The sequence below is a fragment of the Narcine bancroftii genome, chromosome 4, assembly GCF_036971445.1.
Source record: "Narcine bancroftii isolate sNarBan1 chromosome 4, sNarBan1.hap1, whole genome shotgun sequence".
In the NCBI taxonomy this organism is placed as follows: domain Eukaryota; kingdom Metazoa; phylum Chordata; class Chondrichthyes; order Torpediniformes; family Narcinidae; genus Narcine; species Narcine bancroftii.
Window position 1 is genome coordinate 307,144,583 of NC_091472.1, and position 23,244 is coordinate 307,167,826.

General features: G+C 36.5%; 1 protein-coding gene across 1 annotated transcript in view; it reads right to left on the reverse strand.

Moving 5' to 3' along the window:
* The window catches only part of LOC138762481 (titin-like), a 383,050-nt gene that overhangs the window by 291,763 nt on the left and 68,043 nt on the right, over positions 1-23,244 (reverse strand). Inside the window, 10 exon segments of the mRNA XM_069936233.1 lie at positions 1,703-1,797; positions 1,799-1,837; positions 1,839-2,192; positions 3,746-4,002; positions 10,899-14,317; positions 14,420-18,199; positions 19,351-19,401; positions 19,740-20,255; positions 20,552-21,421; positions 22,901-23,089. Of these exon segments, the coding sequence (XP_069792334.1) occupies positions 1,703-1,797; positions 1,799-1,837; positions 1,839-2,192; positions 3,746-4,002; positions 10,899-14,317; positions 14,420-18,199; positions 19,351-19,401; positions 19,740-20,255; positions 20,552-21,421; positions 22,901-23,089 (9,570 nt within the window).

Below are 23,244 nucleotides of genomic sequence, written 5' to 3' on the forward strand. Positions count from 1 at the left end.
ATGAATGTTGAGGATGGAGCGGAGACAACGCTGGTGGAAGCGTTCTAGGAGCCGTAGGTGATGCCGGTAGAGGACCCATGATTCGGAGCCGAACAGGAGTGTGGGTATGACAACGGCTCTGCATACGCTTATCTTTGTGAGGTTTTTCAGTTGGTTGTTTTTCCAGACTCTTTTGTGTAGTCTTCCAAAGGCGCTATTTGCCTTGGCGAGCCTGTTGTCTATCTCGTTGTCGATCCTTGCATCTGATGAAATGGTGCAGCCGAGATAGGTAAACTGGTTGACCGTTTTGAGTTTTGTGTGCCCGATGGAGATGTGGGGGGGTGCTGGTAGTCATGGTGGGGAGCTGGCTGATGGAGGACCTCCGTTTTCTTCAGGCTGATTTCCAGGCCAAACATTTTGGCAGTTTCCGCAAAACAGGCATTACTGCTTTTAAATATTGATAGCATGGCCTTGAAAAAATGTTGTGAAATTGATTCATATTGATGTGATCTTCATCTGCTTTCACTACCGGTAATGAAAATGATAGCATTTCACATTTATTGACATGTGAGAAGTGCATAGTAGCATGCAAGTAATTGATACAAAATGAGATGTTTTCCCCGGGACAAAGTAGGTGCCAAAATTTAATATTAGAAAGAAAATACAACATTCCATTGTCTTCTCATTATGACATAGTGATGGTTGTAATAAATATCTTGCATCTCAAAAGTGGATATGGGAATGAAAGCAATATTATGTTAGTAAAATATATAAAAAAGATGGGTGATATTAATCATTAGTTAAAGAGGAGTAAGACTGAGTAATACATACACGGTATGTTTTGTAAACAGTTAACTTTAAGTAGCTTTTCATTACCGGTAGTGAAAGCAGATGAAGATCACATCAATATGAATCAATTTCACAACATTTTTTCAAGGCCATGCTATCAATATTTAAAAGCAGTAATGCATATTTTGTGGTAAGACGTGGTCTTATCGGGCTTTGACTGCATTATATATCAAAATTTAATGGGTAACACACTTACTCATTCACCATTAGATCTGATGGGGAAGAAATTAGGGAAAAGGAAGAACAAAGAGGAAAAATGTAGTCACGTAAATTTATTAGCATATACTAAAATTATAAATCAACTATTTTATTAGTTGAATATCTATTCAACTAGATTCTAAAATTCATATGAATAAAGATTTTATCCCCGTAATCCAACCTCTTCTTCTAACTGAGTTTTGCAGATGTAGTTGTTTTCCTGCTTCATTCAGTGCCTCACAGATATATTCTCTTTGACGATCCTCTTTCTGTACTTTGTTGATTATACGTGACCATGAAAATATTTGAACTCATTTTTTGAAATACTTTTCTTCTCATTGATACTCCAATTTACACTTTACATTTTTGTTATGACTTATCATTTACAGTGGTATCAGTAATCCCTTTAATAATTATTGGATTATTTTTAGTTCCTTTCATTTGTGTTTCACTTGCAATTATCACTTTTGAAATCTTTTTTTTTCTCCATTGTTACTTCTGCCGTTTTCTTCCCATTATTCCAAATATTTTAATCAATGTTAGGAGTCTCAACCCCAGGTGAAATCATCTTTTCGGCAGGAATAACGCTGATATACAACGATTCTTTCCTGCCAGATGGCTTTGCAATTGCACCTAGCTGCTCAGCTATGAAAGTTCATGAATAACAGAATGAAACACTGTCCATTTTGTAAGTCAGCTCTCCGAGGGTATTCTCCTTCAAAGGTCAGAGTTCTATCTGTAGGACGATTGGTAATTTGGGATGTATAAAGTATACTTTGGTTCCTTTTCAACATTTAATTCCTTAATTATGCAGCCCTAATGAAATGGAAGAAATGACATCATGTTCACTTGCTAAGGCAGATTTAAATGCTTCCTTAAACCGTGTACCTGTATTTAAAGTGATTGCTTTGGGAATTTCAATCTTAAATGCCATTTCTTTAAAGAGTGCATCATTTGCTTGTGCCACATGGGATTTTGGTGTTTGAATTGGTTGGTTCTCCAACTTCAGAATCGATCTTTTCAAGTCTGAAGTGTGTTCCTCTTCAATAATTTGCTTTTTACTTGAAGCAACAGGGGGAAATCTTCCTGGCTGCCCCTCTTGTATCCTTACTGCAAAGTCTTCTGCACCCTCGAGCACATCAGCGTTTTCTCTCGACACAGTCTTTCTTTAACCTGCACAGAAGCTGAAAGTAATCTGTCTCTCATTTATTTTCACAGGTTGCGGCACTTGTAGCTTTGAAAATGGCAATAGAACCATGTTCCACCACTGTGCTGTCATCTATAATACTGAAATGTTTGACCGTGCCGCCAGACTTAGTTATCAGAGCATGCTGCTCTTTTTCTTCAATTGTAACCACATTTTCTTTAGATTTTTGTTTGATAAAGTTACAGAGGGCAGATACTTCATTGGGGGAGCATCTATTTTGATTTCAGAATGCAAATTTTCAATTTTTTTTATTTCAAAGGGTTTCGTTTGTTTGGTCGCCAGTTCTGTTTTTTCTTCTACAGCCACAACATTGTCGTACGCCTTCTCAAGTTTGCTTGTAGCAATATGAGGAGGTGGTTTTTCAAAGGAAAAAGGATATCAGTATAAAAAGTACGCATATTTTCTACAATACGAGAATATAAATTGGATATACATCCCTTTGTTGGTTTAATTTTAATGCTGTCCTTTACATCAGATAAACAAGTTGTGCATTCATAAGGTACGGGGCGCTGGTCTTCTGATAATACTGCATGTAGAGACCTTGAGCTCTTTCTCAGATTTTCTCACTCTTTTCTGGGTACTTGAAAAGTATATGCTATTTCTTTGGGTACAGGATCTTGTTCCTTGACAATCTGTAAATCCTTTTTCGTCTTTTTTCCCAATGTCAATGAGATTGCACAATCTCGCCTGGTTCGTATTTTGGTATATATACTTCTAAGTGACGGTTTCTCTTCTGCATTTAAAACAGTTTTCTCAGGTTTATCTTTCATTAATAAAGCTCATTGTAATTCAGCTTTTTATACTTTAAAGAAAGTTTCTTTGCAGCTGGTTTTCAGTAACAAATACTAAAAATGGCTTCATCATTCTTTTAATAACTTTGATTCTTGTCCAGCGTCTAGTGGCTGAATGATTTTTGTAATTTCAAACCTTATTTTCTTCTTTGTTGGTAACAGTTGCATAAAGCTCTAAATGGTTTCTTTTTGCATTTCACATTTCTGCAATTCAGGAACTTCAAACAAGAACAAACAGAGCTTCTTTAGGGAGCTGTTGAAGTCATTCAAGTTTGTTACCATCCATAGAGTACCACGGCTCAGCATTTGACATTTCTACAACATTAACATATAGTTTTTGAGCTAGAAATCAGACATTTTTCCACTGGATACCTGCTTCCCCTGTCACTGGTTGAGTTGCAGAAGCCAAGATAGGTTCTTTTGGATTTGCCGTTTTTTCTCTCAACTGTGGGTAAACAAAGACTTTGGTCTGTCTGTGCTTCCATGAATGGTCATCTAAATTCTGCTGGGCTTTGAAGTGGTTCATAGTGTTGCTTGATGAAGCCAAGACTCTCCTGTGTAGTTTGAGATTGCATTGCCTTCTGTTTCTTTCCTGAAATTGTAGCAGAGATTATTACCTCATGTAACATCTCTGCTTGTTCACAGCGAGGAACATGTTTATCTTTGGAAGCGATTGATCCCTACTCTGTAATTCTGCATGAGTATCACCAGATAATTTTACGGTGACTCAACAGTAGGATTATCAACAGACGTTTTGCGCATTTTACTATGTCGCTTCTGGACTCTTTCTTGTTTTGAATGCTCAACACCAAAAGGATCGCTGATCACAATTAGCTCTACAATGCAAGTTGTTTCTCCAAAGGTATTACATGCTTTGGAGGAAAGCACGCCACGATCCTCTTTCTGTGCATCAAGAATGGTTAATGAACCAGAGCCACTGGAACTGTAATTCAAGTTGTACTGTACACACTGACAAATCTGGTATAGTCATAGCAAAGATTTAATTTTTTTACAAAATGGTGGTGCCTCACCCCCTAAATACAAGCTGAGTTGTACCATCAAAGCACTCTTTGACAGAGGCTTTTTTTTCTGGCATTTTCCCTACTGGAGGCTTTGCAGCTGATTTCCTAAACCCTCCCAGCCCTTCCTTTGATTTGATTATCAGCTATGCACTTAATAAGGTCTCTCCAAGTACATTAGTAGCTGTACACCTACATTCTCCTTTAGCTTTTAATTTGATGAAGGAGTCATATTTTTACTATTGTAATAACAACTGAAAAGAGGGTTCTGGGAATCCATTAATAGTGACAGAGAATTTAGCGACATCTTCCACAACTGCTCCACACTAGAAATATGTTGGAATGAATACTGAAACAGATTTTAAAGGCTTAGCCTCAGTTTTAAGCTCCAAAATGTTTGAAGGAGCTGGAGTTTCTGCCCTGAGTTCAAATGTTTTGTCAGGCATATGAAGTTCAGTTGTGCGGAAATCTTCCATCCTCAGCAATGATGGATTATAGAGGAACAAGAGGGCTAAATTTAGAAAATTCATTGATTGTGAGTGCTTGTAAATACTGGAAACAAAATAAAACATCGTCAGAATTACGAATCTGTCATTTTGTTCTCATTTTACTTCAAAAAGTTAAATTTCTCTGCCTTCATTAAATATTTATCTTCAATCTAGATATGTCGTAGGGTTTATAATTGTGGACAGAATTAGATCAATTTCATTTCATTATGTCTAAAGTCAATTTTAATAACATCCAAGTCGTTTAAAAAACATCAAATTAAGTTTGTTTTAGATTCATCGATATAAATGTGTGCCTTCAGAGTAATTATTTGTGAATAAATGTCCATATTTCCATGAATTATTCAAAGTGAGTAAAAAAGACTTGTTAGTAGCAATGGGCATCTTGTAAATCTAGAATCACACTTCAGAGCAATCAGGGCAGAGAGCATTATTCCTCCACAGAAATATACTACTGCATGCTACAAATGTTCATAAGACTAGAGAGTAATTTCTAATTTAAGCTTTATTCCATCACTGATGTACATATTTTTCAATCAATCAAATTTGATTAAGTTACATTAAGAGGCAATGTATTGTTATATTTACCTTGGTTACAGAAAGATCAATACTGTAATTTTAGTATCATGAAAACAACCAAATGCAGCGATGAATCTCTGATTTATGATGTTAACTTCTCAGAACTGGGCAGCAATGTTTAAATTCACTTCAGTATTTCTAAGTGGCAGGAAAAGCAAAGAGCCAACGGTTGAGGCAGCACGGTGGCGTTGGGGTGGCATGGTTAGTGTAGGGGTTAGTGCAGCACTGTTACAGCGATAGGGACCAGGATTTGAATCCTGGTACGTTCTCCCTGGGTCTGCACAGATTTTCCCCGGGGGCTCCGATTTCCTCCCAACATTCAAAATGTACCAGGGCCTATGGCTTAATTGGATGGCTCGTGGGCTGAAATGGCCTGTTACTGTGCTATTATGTCTAAATTTAATTTAGTTCCATATGATTGTATAGGCATTAGTTAAGTGCAGGTTTATATCAACTATGCTGGCCTGCAATCAATATATTTACAAACATTCAAAGCCTTGGAACACTAGTAATAGCAGAGGGATCTGTGACCACCAGTGTAAACGCAACCTAGTACAAGATGTTGCCTTATAGAGAGGTGGAATATAAAAAAAAATATATCTTGCATACCAACTGTATATTTATATAAAAGCAGAACCAAGTTGTCTGTACATACATTCACGTATATAACAAAAAAAAAGAGACATTTTGAACTTGTACAATGGCATATTAAACATTTCTTCTCAGTGGTACAAATGTAATCTTGTACTCATCTTTATACTCATTGTCAAATATTGCAGAGAAAACAAGGAAACAATACATGCTTTCACGCAAACTAGATTGTCATACTGAGATTCCCAGCAGAAACATATTGACTCTTGAATATTAAAATATTCATGTTTATATCATCCAAATAAGATTTTTTCTTATTTTGTCATTTCAACAAACTGGCCAGTGCAGAATTCAAACTATTAAAACATTCTTTATAAAATTTCAAACAATTTACACAGTTTAGACAAAGTGGACTTATTGCAATAAAATAACCACTTTAAATGTAAAATTATTTGTAAATTTAAATATTGGAGGTCATAATCATGTATTGCCTCCAAAAGGCCATCCGGGATGTCAAGAGGCAAACCAGGCCAAATTACAGGCATTTGATAATTGGGGCAAGGTATGCAAGCTATCTTGGGCAACAAAACAAAATCAGGAGTATCTGCACCCAAGGTCAATACCACAGACATCAGAATAGAGAGTGAACCACAAAACATGCCAGATCTAGACAGAGTCCATAGCAATGTCCTTAGAACTTGTACAAACAGCTAGTTGCATTATTCACTGACATCTTTAATGTATCTCTGCTACAAGTTCATGTTCTCACCTGCTTTAGGAAGTCTACTATTATATTAGTACCAAAGAAAAGCAAGACGATGCGCCTCAATTATTGCCTGGTGATGCAGTCGTACATCATTATGAAGGAGAGTCAAGGGTCACATTAACTCCAGCATCTCAGCCAGCCTTGATCCACCTCAATTTTCCTACCATCACAATAGGTTCTTGGAACATGTCATCTCCTTTTCTCTGCTCTCTATCATGGGTGTGGTGATACACCACTAGCCGACTGCAGGGGGTGACCTGTGTACCTGCAGGAAGATCACCAGAGGACAGACCACACCTAGCCGGCTGTCAATCAGCCGACCTGAATGGATCCAGTCCCACCTGGTCAGCTGTCAATCATCCGCATGGGAATGAGCCACACCCGGCCCCTTGAGATCCGTCACAAGGAGTTGCAGCTAACTACAGCAGAAGACTAAGTAGAATAAAGTCTGTTTCTCAGTCTTTTGAATCTTGTGTCTGCTTACTGTCACCACAGTGTATCACAATGGGCAACATAGACATCTATGTTCAATTACTATTTGTAAACAACAACTCTGCCTTCAACAACATAGTCCCAAAATACTCTTCTCAAGATGTCCTAAAAGACAGGCAATTAATGCTCCCTTTGCAACTGGATCCTCAAATTCCGAACCTGTAGACCGCAAACAGCGAGGGTTGGTGACATCTTCTCCATACTAATTCCGAACACTAAAGCTCTAATGTAAATCTCTGCACTCAGCTCCTCACTATGAGCCTGTGTACTCATGAATGTGTGACTAAACACTGCTCTAACTCGGTCTACAAGTTTGCAGATGACAACGTCATAGACCAGGTCTCAAACACAATGAGATAGAATACAGGAAGAAAAATAGGGAATCTGGTGGCATGGTGTCAGGATAACAACCTTTCCCTCAATATCAGCACAACTAAGAAGTTGATCATTGATTTCTGGAAAGAGAGAGGGACACCTGCCCACAATTCTGAGGTGGAGAGTATATAGCATTAACAATGTTACAACCAAAAAAAGCAGACCAAAGGCTGTACTTTTACAGAAGCCTGAGAAAATTTTGGCGTGTTTCCATGGAAAGTATCATGTCCAGACTTGGAACAACTTGGTACCGGAATTGGTCTGCCCAAGATGGCAGGAAACTGCAGCGAATAGTCAAACAGCTCAGGCCATCACAATAACTATCTCTCCTCCACTGATTCTGTCTACACCTCCTGCTGTCTTAGAAGAGCTGCTAAAACATTTGACGATTCATCTTATCTCTCTACCCTCCCCCCACCCCCAACTTCATGCAGGCAAAAGATACATGTGCTTGAGAGCTCAACCCCGAGATTCAAGTATAGTTTCTTTCCTACTGTTATCAGAATCATGAATAGATCTCACACTGACTAAAGATAATCTCACTGCACTTTTATAACTGTACTATTGCCATGCACTCTACTTTAGTACTTTATATCCTGTACTATTTGACCACAGTAACATCTCTCCCTACGCAGTTGCCTTATTTATATGTTATGTTTGCACTACATCCTGTACGAATTGGACTGTCCAGATAACGCACAAAGTTTTCACTGTATTTTGGTGCACGTGAAAATAAAATAATACAATTCAATTTAACAGATTACAAAGTAAATATTAAAACACTAAGCAAACATCTGACTCAAGTATGCAGGTAAAATTTGATTATTTGCAAACTCATTGAAGAGTGGATTTTCATTTAAACTCTGAAATCATCTGCAGCCCTCATAAAATATAAACCCTCACTGCCGGACTGCCAGAGTAATAATTCATTTCAGTAATAATTCTCAGAGCCTCCTAAACTCTATCCAAAACTTCTTCCAAAAGTACAAACATGCAGCAAGAACTGTGTCCAAACATTTTACATTTTTCACCCTGAACAATCTCTAAAACCTCGCCCGAAAGTTAACAAATATATTAAAGTAATCCATTTAATGAACTAAATTTAAACATGTTGCCTAGGGCACAATTTTGTTCAAATGGACATGCTTTTTAAAAAAAAATGTAGGTTTCCATTACAAATATCATGTTTCAATCAGAAAGATAAATGCACTTCTTCAATGGTTAGGATAGGAAAGTGAAGTAGAATCAAATGGACTCTACATTTTCAAGCTTAGATTATTTTCTATTTTTGCTGAGAAAGAGGAGGGAAGACAAATGGAGACAAGAATAGATAACAGTGGGATGATACTTAAGCAACATCAAACATCCAGAGATGTCATTTAAAAGCTTGTTTAGGCACATGCAATATTCGGTTTTAATTCATGCAAGAACTGTGACCAACTCAGACTTCATTTGATAGTATCCTGCATTGGACCCATTTATCCCAATCCTTTGGTTTATGCTTCTCTTTACAGAGGTGGCACAGTTGGCCTAGCGGTTAGTGCAATGCCTTTACAGTGCCAGTGATCAGGACGGGGGTTCGAATCCCATGGTGTCTGGTATGCGGTTTGTATATGCTTCCCCGTATTTGCATGGGTTTTCCTCGGGGGCTCCGGTTTCCTCCCACCGTTTGAAACATACTGGGTGTGTCGGTTAATTGGATGTAAGTTGGATGACACGGACTCATGGGCCGAAATGGCCTGTTACCGTGCTGTATTGCATCACACAATATTTGGAGAGGATGCTTTCACGTTGCTCAAAGTTATCAGATGACACCTTTCCAAATTTAAATTATTTTGCAGCTGTTAATGGTATTAGAGATGAGTATTTAACATGTTTTCAGGTATTCCTCTGTAAAATATTTTATGCATTAGACCAGTTAAAATAAATAGCACTAATAAAATAAAAATAAAAATAATTAAAATAGCGTTAGAAGAATGTCATATTAAGTAATCGCCTGCTTTCACAACTAACCACAATTTTTAGGTTTTAACTTGAAATATTTCCCAAATCATACATTTTCTTTTAAAAACATTAGCATATAGGAACTGGAATGAACCCATTAGCCACTTAAATCTGCTCTGCCATTCAATGAGATCAAACTCCCATTGTTACTAATACCTTCCCACAACAAAAAAAATCTATCAATATTACATGTAAACTCAATAACCAACAGAACAGCACTTGTCATTCGTAGATGAGGATTCCAAATTTCTATTAAAGTATTGGTCTTTCCATACTCGATTTTGAAACATCTGATTCCAACCTAGAGATGATGCCACCTCAATTTAGATTACCCAAGTTCAGGCATAACGTCTATCAACCTCATCAGTTTGCTTTGCTGTCTTGAAATAGACCATGGCATTAAATATGAAGTAGAAAGTGAGAACCAGGTGGAGGTGAGTTTCAGCAATTTGGGTGCTGGACTTCATAATTTACTTACAACACTAAAGCAAAACTATTATTTAATAAATGATTCTCTAACTAATCATCAAATAGGACTATGAAATTTATTTTTCTGTCAAATAAAAAGGAAAATTCTTCAGCACAATGTATTTTTTGTGGGACTTTCCAGCTATATCTCAGCTATGTAATATTTTGCCAGCAAAAATAATTGTTCTCAAGTAGTTAAAAATTAACGTTTTCAGTTATACTAACAAAATGAATCACTTGCAGTTTGAACCATTGATAAGATGTCAATATTTTAACTAACTTTTGCAGGAGATAAAGTACACGAATTTAATTATTTTTTTAGAAAGACCACACCTGATAATGTAAAATGTTCCTTTGAATGCAAATATCTGCTGAAATGAATATCTGCACGTTTGGAAGCTGAGAACTGTCTATAGTTTTATGCAGAAGCAAATGTCTGGCCCAAGGGAAACGGAATTTGGACTGATGGAAATGTTATATTTTTCCAAAAGGGTTTTTGAATGGAAATCACACTATCAAATAGGATAAAGTTACATCTAATTAAGAATATACAATATGCATTCGAAAAAATATTAAGTTCATAGAAGATGAAAATTGAGTTAAATTTTACGTTAAAATATTTTGTAATTCAACAGAACTGACCTTCGGTGCGACCAAATGCAAAACTATCACTGTTTCGAGATGTATTATTAATGCTTTAGCTGCTTAATGTCAAATACATTGAGTTCGCAATATTTTTCAACAACCAGCCTTAATCGTACCTAGTCTTTTCATGTTCTTAATTTAATATGTTCACTATTTTCACACCAGGTATTCTTCAGATAATACTTCAAATATTTAAATATAAGCTTTGTTACTGATTATATAATTCCAGAGTAAAACCGATACATTTTTCAAAATCTGCTCAGTAATTTCAAGAATAATTCTTATCATAAAGATCAATTTAATGTTCATGTTTGAAATGAGCCATAGAGCATGAAATATGCCATATATCTAAAACATAACTGAACTTCAAGTTTCTCCATCATTCCAAGTATGTAAAGTGCCTTCAAAGATTTTCTATGCACAAAATACTTTCAAAACTCCAGCTGTGACAGCATCCCCAGCTTTATTGAAAGCTTTGCACTTATAGACTCCAGCATCACTTTCCGTTACATTGACAATGTTTAAATGATGTTCCCCAGACTCTTTTTCCCCAGCGATATAGCTGGCACCTTCAAGTATTTTATCATTCCAATACCAAATTACACACGGTTTTGGAGTACCAGTCACAACGCAGTGAAAAGATGCAGTCGTCCCGATAATTGCATTGCAGTCAAGAAGATTAATCACAAACTTGGGTGAAATTTCTGTCACTTGAAAGTCAAACGAGCATGTTTCAGAAGCCTCTGCTCTAAACTGAATAGTCTCATCTTTAGCCGATTCAGCAAACACATCAAAATTGATATTCACACATTCCTCGTCTTTTTCCTGATTCCCTTTCTCTGTAACAGCAACAAGTTTCAATGATTTCTGGGAATCATCTCCACCTTGGTCAAATTCAAACTCAACCTCAAATTCTGAACACTGATGATCACCGAGCAAAGAATCACGAACAACGTCTAATTCCTGGAAACATTCTTGAGCACCACCTAGTGATAAAACTCCTGCAGCTCCTCCACTTGCTTTAGTTAGCGCCGGGCTTGAATTTGTTACTGCAAGATGAGCCTTACAAGTCGTTTCTCCAACACTATTTACTATTTTGCAACTATAGGTGCCATTGTCAGAAGGACAGACATTGGTTATTTTAAGACTTTGATTACAACCATCTTTTCTAATATACTTCCTGCCATCCACTGTTATACGTAAATCATCTTTGAACCACATTATTTCTGGAGAAGGGATTCCTGTCACCGAGCATTCAAACACTGCGTCCTTGTTTTCTGGAATCTCAAGATTACAAATGTGGCTAATAAACTGTGGGGGCATTTCAGTGACTTCTAAATCAATTTTCACGTCTTCATTTTCTCTTGCTGTTAAGTCCATATTCTGTTCATCAGCAAATATCCCAGGAAGAACATCTAGTGAGATGATCATGTTTTTATTGTCGGGGGTGAATTCAGGAATTGTAATAATTTTTATCTGCTTTTCAAATTCTTTCACTTCATGCTCATCAAGTTCAACTTCCAAAAGAATTTCTTGAGGTGAAGGAGATCTTGATGCTTGTTCTTGCTGAACATCAAACTCTATTACATGCTGATGAGTTACAGGTGGTGGCAATGCAACTCGCCTGGTGTCTTGTGCCAAAACATTCACCTGAGCAATACTCTTAGCTTCTCCCAAAAGGTTGACAGCATTGCAAATATACTCCCCTGCATCTTCTCTTTGGATGTTATGAACCTCTAAGATACACAGATTTCCTTCCCTTTCTAGTCTAATTTTGTGATTTGGCTCTAATGGTGATTTTCTTCTCGACCACTTAACATCTGGAATTGGATAACCAATTACTTCTGCAATAAATGTTAGTGAGTCTCCCTCAAGAATCGTTTTTCTGGAAAGGGATCTAATAAATGCAGGGGGCATTTCACTTCCTTTTGCTTCCACTTCCTGTGGAGGAGTAGAAAATATCTCTGATCTTGACTCTTCAGTCGTTTGATTTGCACATTCAATAGGTGTTGTTTCAATTCCCTCATCTACCGGAGATTTAAAATACTCCGGTGGTGTGTAAAATCTCTCCAGTAAAGTACCAGGAGGAGATCTACTTACAGCATTAAGTGAAGGCAATCTTTCTTCGGGAGTCACATAGCCAGGTGATTGAGGTGGGGTATGAAATGATTCTACAGATGCAGCAGATCTAAAATTTTCAGAAGCCAAGGGTGGTGTATGAAATCTTTCATTTTCGGCTACTTCATCACTAACTGTACTACTAATTTCAATTGACATTTCAGATTCAGGGGAAAGGGACCGTGTCCACTCTTCATTCTGATTATAGTAGTCATATACAGCAGAAAATGTTACTTCTTCAACTTCCATTGAAGTTATTCCAAATTCATCAGGTTGAAGTACTTCATTGCTTACCTGAACTTGAACTTGTGCTTCCTCCTGCCTTACAGTTTGGGGATACTGTGCCACAGAAACATTTCCACTTGCCTCGTCCTTGGAAATTACTTCTACTGAATTCACACTAATATTACAACCGTTTTTCTGAAATTTTGAGTTACTTAGCTCCACTTCTGACTTACTTTTTTCTGTTTCCCCTTTATTACTTTCAAGTATTTGCGTAATTCTGCTTTCTGAAAACAAACCATCTTCATATATTTCTCCTGAAAATACAGACTTGTTATCTTTTAATTCTGTTGCTTCATCCATCTTCCGAACTTCAGGAAACTTGTGGTTTTTCTCAAGAGAGCGTAAATATTGGCTGATAGAATATGTCTCTTCTATTATTTCCGGCAAATCCTCTCCTGTCTCATCTGTGTCTTTGATCATTCTATCTAAAGATGGTTGTTTATTTGGAAATTCAGCAAATGGCCCTGATTCTGTAACTATTTTATTATTTTTCTCTTTTATACGTGAATTGTTACTTAAACTTTTATTATCTAAAGAACCCAATGAGTCTAATGCAATATCACCGTCCTCTTCTTTTAAAGACAGAAAAGGACCAACATTAGAAATAACACGAATTGGATTTTCTTTCACATCAAATGAGAGAGAAGTAGTCCTGTTTTCTTTCTGACATTGCTTCTCAATATCTTCACCATGGTCCATTTTATTTAGATTATGTAAAAAAGGACTCGTAGAGGTTTCTGTTTCTTCATCAGGTGACTCAATATCTTTCAAATGGTAAATGAAACTGTGCACTACAGGTTCTATTACGAGGTTGGATGAACTCTGTGCTTCCCCGTCTTTATTTTTAGCAACACATTTATAGTTTCCTATATCAGATTCTGAGACCCCATTAATATATAACCGATATGTTCCTCCACTCTCTTTAAATTGGTACTTGCTCATATCACAAGTTAAAACTCTGTCATTTTGAATCCATGTAACAATAGGTTTGGGATTACCAGAAATTAGACATTCAAACATCACGGTTTCTCCCAATGTACAATAAATCTTATCTAACTCCTTTAAAACTTGTGGAGGTTCACAAATCTCATCAAAAGAAAATTTAAATGTATGTTTTGTAGATTGAGAGGAAGGTTCTAGAGTTAAATCAACCTCGTCCCTATGAAGCAACTCCCTCCCTTCTTCATCTTGCACTGGTATTGGAGTTGGAGCAGTTATTTTAATTTGAACAGGAGATGAAAGAACAGATGAACCGATCGGATGTAGTTGGGGTACTGCGATTTTTGGTATTTGCAGGGTAGACTTTACGACTGGAACTGGTGAAAAATAAGATTCAACTTCCTTTTCAACCCGATAGTCCTGATCATCTTTTTCGGTATAGTTATTGAGTGTTTCTGTCACACACATATTAAATGTTTCCAAAGATTCTTCAAACAGTCCAGGATCTGGAAAATGAAAAAAAAAAAGTTATCAATTACCATTTTCAACTATGTTATTGCAATATAATTTAAGAAAATAATTACAAGCTAAAGCATGCTGAATTTTACCTTGCATTGTAAGGACACAAGATGTTTTTGCAGAACCATTTTCATTGAGTATTACACATGCATAAATGCCTTCATGTTCTTTGCATGTGTTGCTAATGTGCAACAAGGATTTGCCTTCTGTGGAGTAAATATCGTAACCCTTATTTTGTGGAATTGGATGCTCGTCCTTGTACCAAGTTGCAGTAGGCAGTGGGTACCCGTAATATTGGCATTCAAGCACACAGGTAGCTCCTTGCTTAATTTTAGGATTTGAAATGTGGTGAAAAAATTCTGGTGGACAGGGTTTGTTGAATTTTTTGGAAGGAGTCTCTGGTTTTGAAGATTCTCTCAGTGTTTTACATTTATAATGATGCTTTTCCGCTGGTGCTTCTTTCATTAATGAACTGAATAAATCAAAGGCCTGCTCTTTTTCTTTTAAGGAAGAAGGCCTACTTGTTTGTCTATGTCTCACAGTTTGAGAAGGGGATTGAACTTCCCATTCACCCTCCTTCTGCTCAATTCCAGATGTGTTAATCATTGCCCTCTCACTGAATGCCGAATGACCAGTGATTACTTTGTCATCCTCCGGCTTCTCCGCTTGTGCTTCATTGGTAAGACTTTCAAAACCTTTCAAAAGATCTTCCTTAAATTTAAAGTTGCAAGGAGAACCACTTGTGTCCACTGACAACTGTTTTTCCAATGAACTTGTGTAAACTGAAGTTTCTTTTTCATCTGATGAAGGGGAAATCTTTGCCATCCATGTGGAATTCAAAACTCTTGCTTCAGATTCACTTTCTTTTTGTCTGATTTCACCTTCATAAATCTCCAGAGTTTTCTTTCCCGCTTTAATGGATTGAAAGTACATTTTATGATTTTCATCCAGTTTCCCTGGCAAAAAGGGCTTTTGTGCTTGAACCAAAATTTCACATTGCTGCACATGTGTTGCCCCGTGTTCTTCCATAGGTCCAGATGTACTTAGAGCGGTTGGTGCATCTTTTCTATCAAGTGAAGACAATTTTATTGTTTGGATTGTGCTTTTAATTTGGTCTTCAGATGGTGGTCCTTTCTGGTAAGTAGTAGAAACGTTAATCACCTCTACTGGTGTGCAAATATTGGCTGTTCCAAGGATCTCTTCAGATTTTTCTGTTGCAGGTTCTTTAATTTCACAAAGAAAACCACCAGCAAATTGATCAGGTGGTACCTTATCACCTTCATCAACCACAGATTTATATGGAGGTTCTTTCATTTCAGCTGCTCTTTCTTTCAAGAGTGAACTGACAGCTGGGAAGCTTTCCTTGTTTTTGCATGTAGAAGGTCCCAAAATTAAAGTGAAATTTTTAACCTTGCCTTTACATTGTTCACTTTGACTGACTTCAGGCACACTGATAACATCTATTGGTTTTACTGCTAACTTGGACTGTTCAATCATTTGGATTTCGTGGTTATCTTCCGATCTTGCTGATGTGCAGTCTTTCTCCACAAAATTTCCATAATTTCTTTCAGATGCTGGCTTATCTTCTTCATAAACCTCAGATTCCTTTGGGGCCTGTTTTATTTCCAATGGAAATTGTTTTATCGCTGGTCTGAACAAAGCTGATGCCTTTTTTCTCTTTGCAGTCGAAGGAGAATTCATCAGTACAGGAATAGAATCCGTAACCTCTTCTTCATGCAGGGTTTCTTTCGGATTGATTTTGCTCATATCAGTTATCTCTGATGGAGACTGATCAGATATTTCATGAGCTTCAGCCTTCTGAACTAATAACTCATTTTGTTTTCCAATATATCTTTCAGGCAATGCATCCACAAATATTTCAGAGTTTACCTCCACAGTTTTATATGGAATGCGTTTTACATCTTCTGGTGTGTCTTTAATCAAAGAACTGATAACACACAGAGTTTCTTTTTTATCTGATAAAGTAGAAGGCAACTGTGTCTGGCTATCATTTTTAATTGCCTCTTCATATTGCACTACTCTTTCATTTATTTTAATGACATTGTTTGCTTCATTTTCTCTGTCTTCTGATTTGGTGTGGTCCACAGTTCCACATTCAAATCCAGACATCCGTTTTAAGATGCTTCCAGGCAAATTAGCATTCAAAGGTGCAGAGATAGAGTCTGAGATGCTTTTCTTGAGGAATGGAGAAGGAATAACCTTCTGTGTGTCGTCTCTTGTTATGACTTGCTTTTCGGTAAAACTAAATACATATTTCTCTGTAGCACTAGAGTGGTCAGACATTGAATGACTGCGTTCAGTTTTCCTTGAAAGTGAGTTCCATGAACTTATCAAACTTTGAGTCTTCTGGTCAGAAGGTATGTCATTATTTTGCATCAACTTGTATTGATTTTGAGATACTTTTATGTCCACCTGAGATTGTTTTATTAGTGTTGAAAACTCTTTTTCCTTCAGTGGGATTTCTACACTCTCAACAGCATTTGAAAACTGTGCTTTTCCAGCTGTCTTTTTTGTTGTAGTTCTAGTTGTGAAAGTACCCAATGTCTCTCCGGCTCCTTTTGACTGTAAATCCTTCTGCAAAATCTTCTGTACACTAATAAATCCTCCAAACTGTTGATCAGAAGCAAGATGTGGCTCTTCACAATGTTCACTCTTTGCCTCCTTTATCGTATTATACTTATCCCAAGAAGAACATTCGCCAGGTTCCTGCACTTCCAAACGACACTGATTTTCACGTGACTCTGCCGTTTCTTGGGAATAATCACCTGTCAAGAATTGTTCTTTTAAAAACTTTGTGGATTTTATTCTGGAAGATTCTTCAATTACATTTTCTTCAGGAGTACTTTTTGATCCAGTCTCCATGGCAGGAGGCTCCTTCTGGAAGTATTCACCAGGAAACCGCATCTGTTCATAATTCGTGCAATCAAGATCTCCCACACTTCGGCTGCGTGCTCTGTCTAAGAAAGTGTGATGGTAATTATCTTCAGATGAGGTATCCAGGTCGAATGAAGCTTCAGAGAGTGCAAGAGAAAGTCTCTTTTTTCTTTTAGCCTCACGTAAAAGATGCAGTTTAATTTTAATGTCTTCATCAATCAAGCTATCTTTATCAAGAATTGTCCCACTTAACCTGGTCGTTGCTGCAAAGTCTTTAACAGCAAGATCCTCATTTTTCTTTGCTGTGAATGTCCTTTCAAAATACATTGTACGCATCAGTCTACTTCTAGAACTTGACTTCATTTGTGAAGCTCCTTTAACCTCACATTCCTTATCAAAGGGAGACCCAACATGTCTGAGATCAACTTTAAGTCTTGCATTCCGCTTTTGAACTAGCGAGTCTACACTTCTGTGAGCCAGCGCTGATCTTTTCACAAAGTTAAGATAGTTTTCATCTTTCTCCTCTTTAAGTGCAATGAGTAAAGATGCAGCTGATTCTGCAGATCCCTCAGAGTTTATTGCAAAGATCTTGTAGCTCCCAGAATCCTTCTCTTCAACATTAGTGATTTTCAAACTTGAACTATGAATGTGCATTGTGCTTTCTGTTTTAATAACCTTTCTTAAATCTTGACAAAGAGGTCTGTTGTTATGAAACCATGCAACCTTTGGGGCTGGGCTGGCAACAATTTTGCATTTAAAAGAAGCTTGCTCTCCTTCCATTACAGATTTGAATTTCAAATTTTCTGTAAAAGATGGCTTAAAATTTTCGGACCATGAACCTACAGAAGATGTTCTGCTTGCACAACGTTTAGCAGAAACAAGACCCTGATCTAAATAATCTTCAGCGTCAGAAAATGCATTCCGCAGTCTTTCTCTATTTTCCAAACATTCTCTCCCATCATCAAAAAATAATCCTGCAGAAAAAAGAAAAGTAAATTGAATGGTTTCTTAGAAACCCGTTCGTAACATTTTAAGAAATGAGTTTGATACAAATCTGAAACATGAAATGGAAAACTTTATGCATTAGCTTTTTTCCACAATTACTATAAAAATTCACTCACCATATTTGTTCGAATAAACGCAAGACCATTTTCTGTTTAAAGATTCTGAGCAGGAAAATCGCTCGTTCTTTGTTCTTTCTTCAGACTGCAGTGATTTCTTGTCAAAAATCATATTAGAATATGTATTTTGAAAAAAGCAAAGTGATCGCATGACAGAATTGGTGTTTTTTTTTTAAAAAAGTAAAATCTGTATCTGTAAAGATTTGGGGGCATCTAGATTATTATAAATTCTTACCTGACTTGCAGACAGCAGAATAAACGCCCTTTCTACTCCTTTTGTTGCAGATACAATTCTCAGTCAGTTTGATTAATATCAATTTGAATTTTAATATAGATAGAAATCAATTATTTTGTACTTCATAAATTTCATGAGAAGGCGTTTATTCGAACTAATACAGTCGCTAACTTAAGTTATGCAAAAAAAATCCAGCATACATGGACACATACTGCTCTCTGCAAGCCAGTGTAAATAGATGAGAGTCGAGTGATGTCATGTAAATGAAAGAAAGTACACAAACGGATAACATTCTCGACAAATATCCTTCAACAAAACACTGTCTAAAATATCCTAAAATAGGAGGTTCAACTATTATTTCTGAGCTCAGTGGAATTTGGAAGTATAGAACTCTGAGTGAAGCAAGAAATTAAATATTAATATGTACACTTTTAGGATTCCGAGATTAAATATTGAATTGTTGATGGTATATTCAAATGCTTCTCACTGTGTCCTACATAATCAGTTAAACCCGTGTATGCCACTTGTGTAACAATTTAAAAATAAGGAATTCTACACTGAAATTCAGCTCAATTAATGGTGAATAAAAATTGTCAGGTATAAAGGTGCCTGCAAAATAAATAATGATGTTAAAGGATTTTTAAGCCACAATGAAAGTACAAATGACTTGCAATTCGGACATTTCATGCCAGTGAATAACTTAAAGGATTGACAAAAGTTGATGGAAATAGTTGGATCAAAGCATTTCAACTCATAATAAAAATGTTACCTCTCACTTCCATTCCAATCTGCTGTTCAATCTTGTCTTGAATCATTTTTTCTACAGTAAAAGAAAATGGATGAAATTAAATACAATTTCAGAAATATAACATTGATTTTCCAATCTGTAAATACAACTGCAAAAAAAAAGAAAATGAGAAAATATACAAAACAACATGCATAAAAATAAAAAAGATATCCGTTGATCGTGATTTTCAGTATATATTATCAAACTGTAACAAAGCATCAAACATGCCTCACATGCCTAATCCATTTTTATGTAAAAAGTGCAATAATCCATAGCGAATCAAGATGATTCCACAAAGATTCTTTCCATGAACTGTGCTGAGATGCATGATAGAGCCACATGAGGAAGGATCAAAGCATGCAATTGCCAACCTGTCACGCTAAGTAGAGTGTTGCACGCTGTTTCTCCAGCAGAATTAAGTGCTTTGCATGTGTAAGTACCACTGTGATTCTGGCTGACTTTCTGTAACTTTAAACTGCATAGCAACCCATCATGCTTTATGGAACACAATGAAGACTCTTCAACTATGCTTTGGTTGCACAGCCAAAGGACGCAAGGTGAAGGTAGACCCTTTACAATGCAAAACAGCAAAACATCTTCTCCGTCTTGTATAATGATTTCTGGAGGCAACTTTTCTAAGAATACTGGTGCTATGGCTCCAACGTCTATTAATTCGCCACTGGGCACGACATCAGGATAATAGTCTCGGCTCCTTTGTTTTTGTGTTCTAGTTAATCCTTTGGTTGAAGAAGGTGGTGAGCTTGATGGCTTCTTTGGGACTTCTGATTTGCTATCAGGCATGATATGAGGCCTTTGTTCAATGTTAGAGATATCTGAACTGCTATCAGTGGGAATTTTAGCACCTGTTTGGGGTTTTGTTTCTTCAGCTATGCAAGAATAAAATTAGGATAAGTGTTAAGTGATTTAGCAATTTCAGCAAATTTAATATTTGAAAAATATACAACAGCCCGAAGTAAGGTTTTCAATAATTCATGCAGACTAGTGTGATGAAATGTCTAATGTTAAAGTTTGAATGAATCACTAGCTAACATCTTAAACAAAACATTACTATTAATAGGCAAATTGAGGATCTGCTTAAACAGATACTAAACTTAGTTTGGGAAAGAAACAATGAAGTAGATGAATCAGGATGTTGTCTTTAAATAAAATTATAAACAACCACCTTCTACTATAAGTACGGCAGTAGTCTTCATTTCTCCACCTTCATTTTTTGCAGTACAGCTATACTGTCCCTGATCTTCTATGTTCACATTGAGGATTGTAAGAGACATGATATTTCCTTTCTGAGATATCTTCAGTCTTCCAGATTCTTCCAGTTTGCTGCTACCATGACTCCAGATAATCTCTGAATAGTTGTCTCCACTAAAAGAACATACGAACAGCGCCATCTGACCAACTTTAACTCTTAAATCGCTAAGTTCAAGCAGAATCATGGGAACTTCAATGGCAGGTTTGGCTGGAGCAATAGTTACTTTCGCTTCACATTTCGCCTCACCGTGAGGATTCACAGCTTTACAGCTATAAATTCCTTTGTCCTCTTCACGAATATTTTGAACAACGATCACAGATGAAGTTAAAGCTTCAGTTTCTGTTACAATAAGAATTTTTATTCTTTCATCTTCCACAACTTCTTGATCTTCCTTATACCACATAATTTCAGGTCTTGGGAATGCTACAATTTGACATTTTAGAGATGCTGTCTCATCTAATGTAACTGTGACGCCTTCCATATCTTGCAGGACCTTTGGCGCAATTTGAGAGCCACTTCCGATCGCTTCAATTTTGCTAACTTTTTGTTGTTCTTCCCAGCTTCCAGAAGAGACGCTCTTGCTGGACGAAATCACGGAGACACTTTCAAACATTTGCAGATTGTATGAGCACTCTTGCTGTACATTGATTTCCTTTGTAAGCTTTGAGGCCATAGGAGATTCCATGTGCATTTCTGATACTTCAAAAGTCTTTGAAACGATGGATTCCGCTACAGCTTTTCCAGCAGTTATGCTCTGACTATCTATGCTTTGCACTTTGTAATCTGAGTGTAACAAAAGACAAAATATTAATCATGATATTGGATCATGACTGACAAAATAAAGAAAGCAACAACTCATGTTGTCCAACGGGCGCCCCAGCATGCTGGCCACATTTCAAAGAAATGCATTTCACTTGATTGAGGAAAACACTCATGTCCTTTTCCTCAAAAAAAAGAATCCACAAAACTCTTTGGGAGAAAATGGCATTCATTTGAACAAAGTGGCGATTTAGTTCTTCTCTTGCAAATAACCAAGATGCAGAAAAATTAATGCAAGTCTACGTATCTAGATGAAAGGCCTTCTTGAAGTGTGCAGCAAGCTCATCAAGGTTTAGAATAATGGGGTGTCATGGTGTGAAATCAAAAGCTGATGGAAATAATCAGTCATAAAATGTGTTCTTGGAAGTGCTATCTCTTTAAAGAATAACATGACCTTATTGCTGTGAGTTCGGTAATACAAAGTATTTCTCCAGTACCTTTTGATTTGTCTTGTATGTATACTGTCCAGAGTGGGCTACATTTTACTGAAATTGCTAAGCCAATAATTATAATGGTGACATTGTTCTTAGAATTGTCAAAGAAAGTACTAGGTCTTCTCTTGGTTCTATCATTGGTCATTATTCTTTGATTTGGGAAGATGAGAATTAAATTTAGCTTCTACCCAAGTTGTATTTTCCATTTAAAATTGACTTTTGGGCAGAAGATGCATCTTGAGGAAAGCAAATGTGGCTGCTTTTACTGAGTTCTAGTTCTAATTTCTTCAACCATTTTAAGTCTTGGAAAGGAGATATAATTTCACTTGAATGTTAAATTGACCAATGTTAACAATGAAGAGCCAAAATATCAGTTGGAATATCATTCTGGCTCTGCGCTATTTAATTATTTGACATCGATTGTTAACATCTTAACCTCTGATCCAGTTTTCTGGAATAATCTTAAAACTAAGACTACTTCAAGAGGAGACCTAGCATTTAATTCAAGAAAATTCAAACAAAATAATAAAAACAATGTTTATTGCTGTATAAATTTACAGTTATTACATATCAAGTAGTTTCAACAAAAAAAAACTGCATTTAGAAACAAAATATGGTTATGTTATAGTGGAATTTCACAGTGTGTACAGCAGGTGGCCTCTATTAGTTACCTTAGAACTGGCCATGAGAGATATTACAGATGTGGTAACAATGTGGCTGGGTGAGTTGCTTGATGAAGTCTACAACTGATGAAAAAGCTTCAAGAAATTGTAGGTACTAAAATGAGGTATAATGGCATTCAACAATACAAGCAGAAACTACACATGCTGACACAAGAACTGCGGTCACTTTGAATGTGTTGACAAGTAGAAATGAATGTTTCAGGCAAGGATATACATTACTAAATTAAGAAAACAACCACAAGCAGAAAAGTGTTTCAAAGTTCATATCAGCAAAGCAAAATTGCAAAAGGAAGACAGAGCAAATGAAAGCAAAATAATGTTGTTACCTTCCAGTTTTAACTCGGCAGTACATGACACCTCTCCAGCAGAGTTGGATGCGACACATGTATATGTTCCTTCATCCTCTGGGTAGGCCTCAGCAATTTCCAGCTGGTATGTGTCTTCAAACTGAACCATCTGGAAGAATCTTGATTGCTTGATCTCCTTGTATTTACTAAACCAGGTAACCTTTAGATCTATATTTTGAAGAAATATGATATTTAATCAGAAATAGTGCCACACAGGCAACGTATACAAAATCTATTACCAAAATTAAGTCAAAATAATCCAACTGTACAATGCCTAATAATTGATCTAATGATGCTAATATTGAAATAAATAATAATGCATC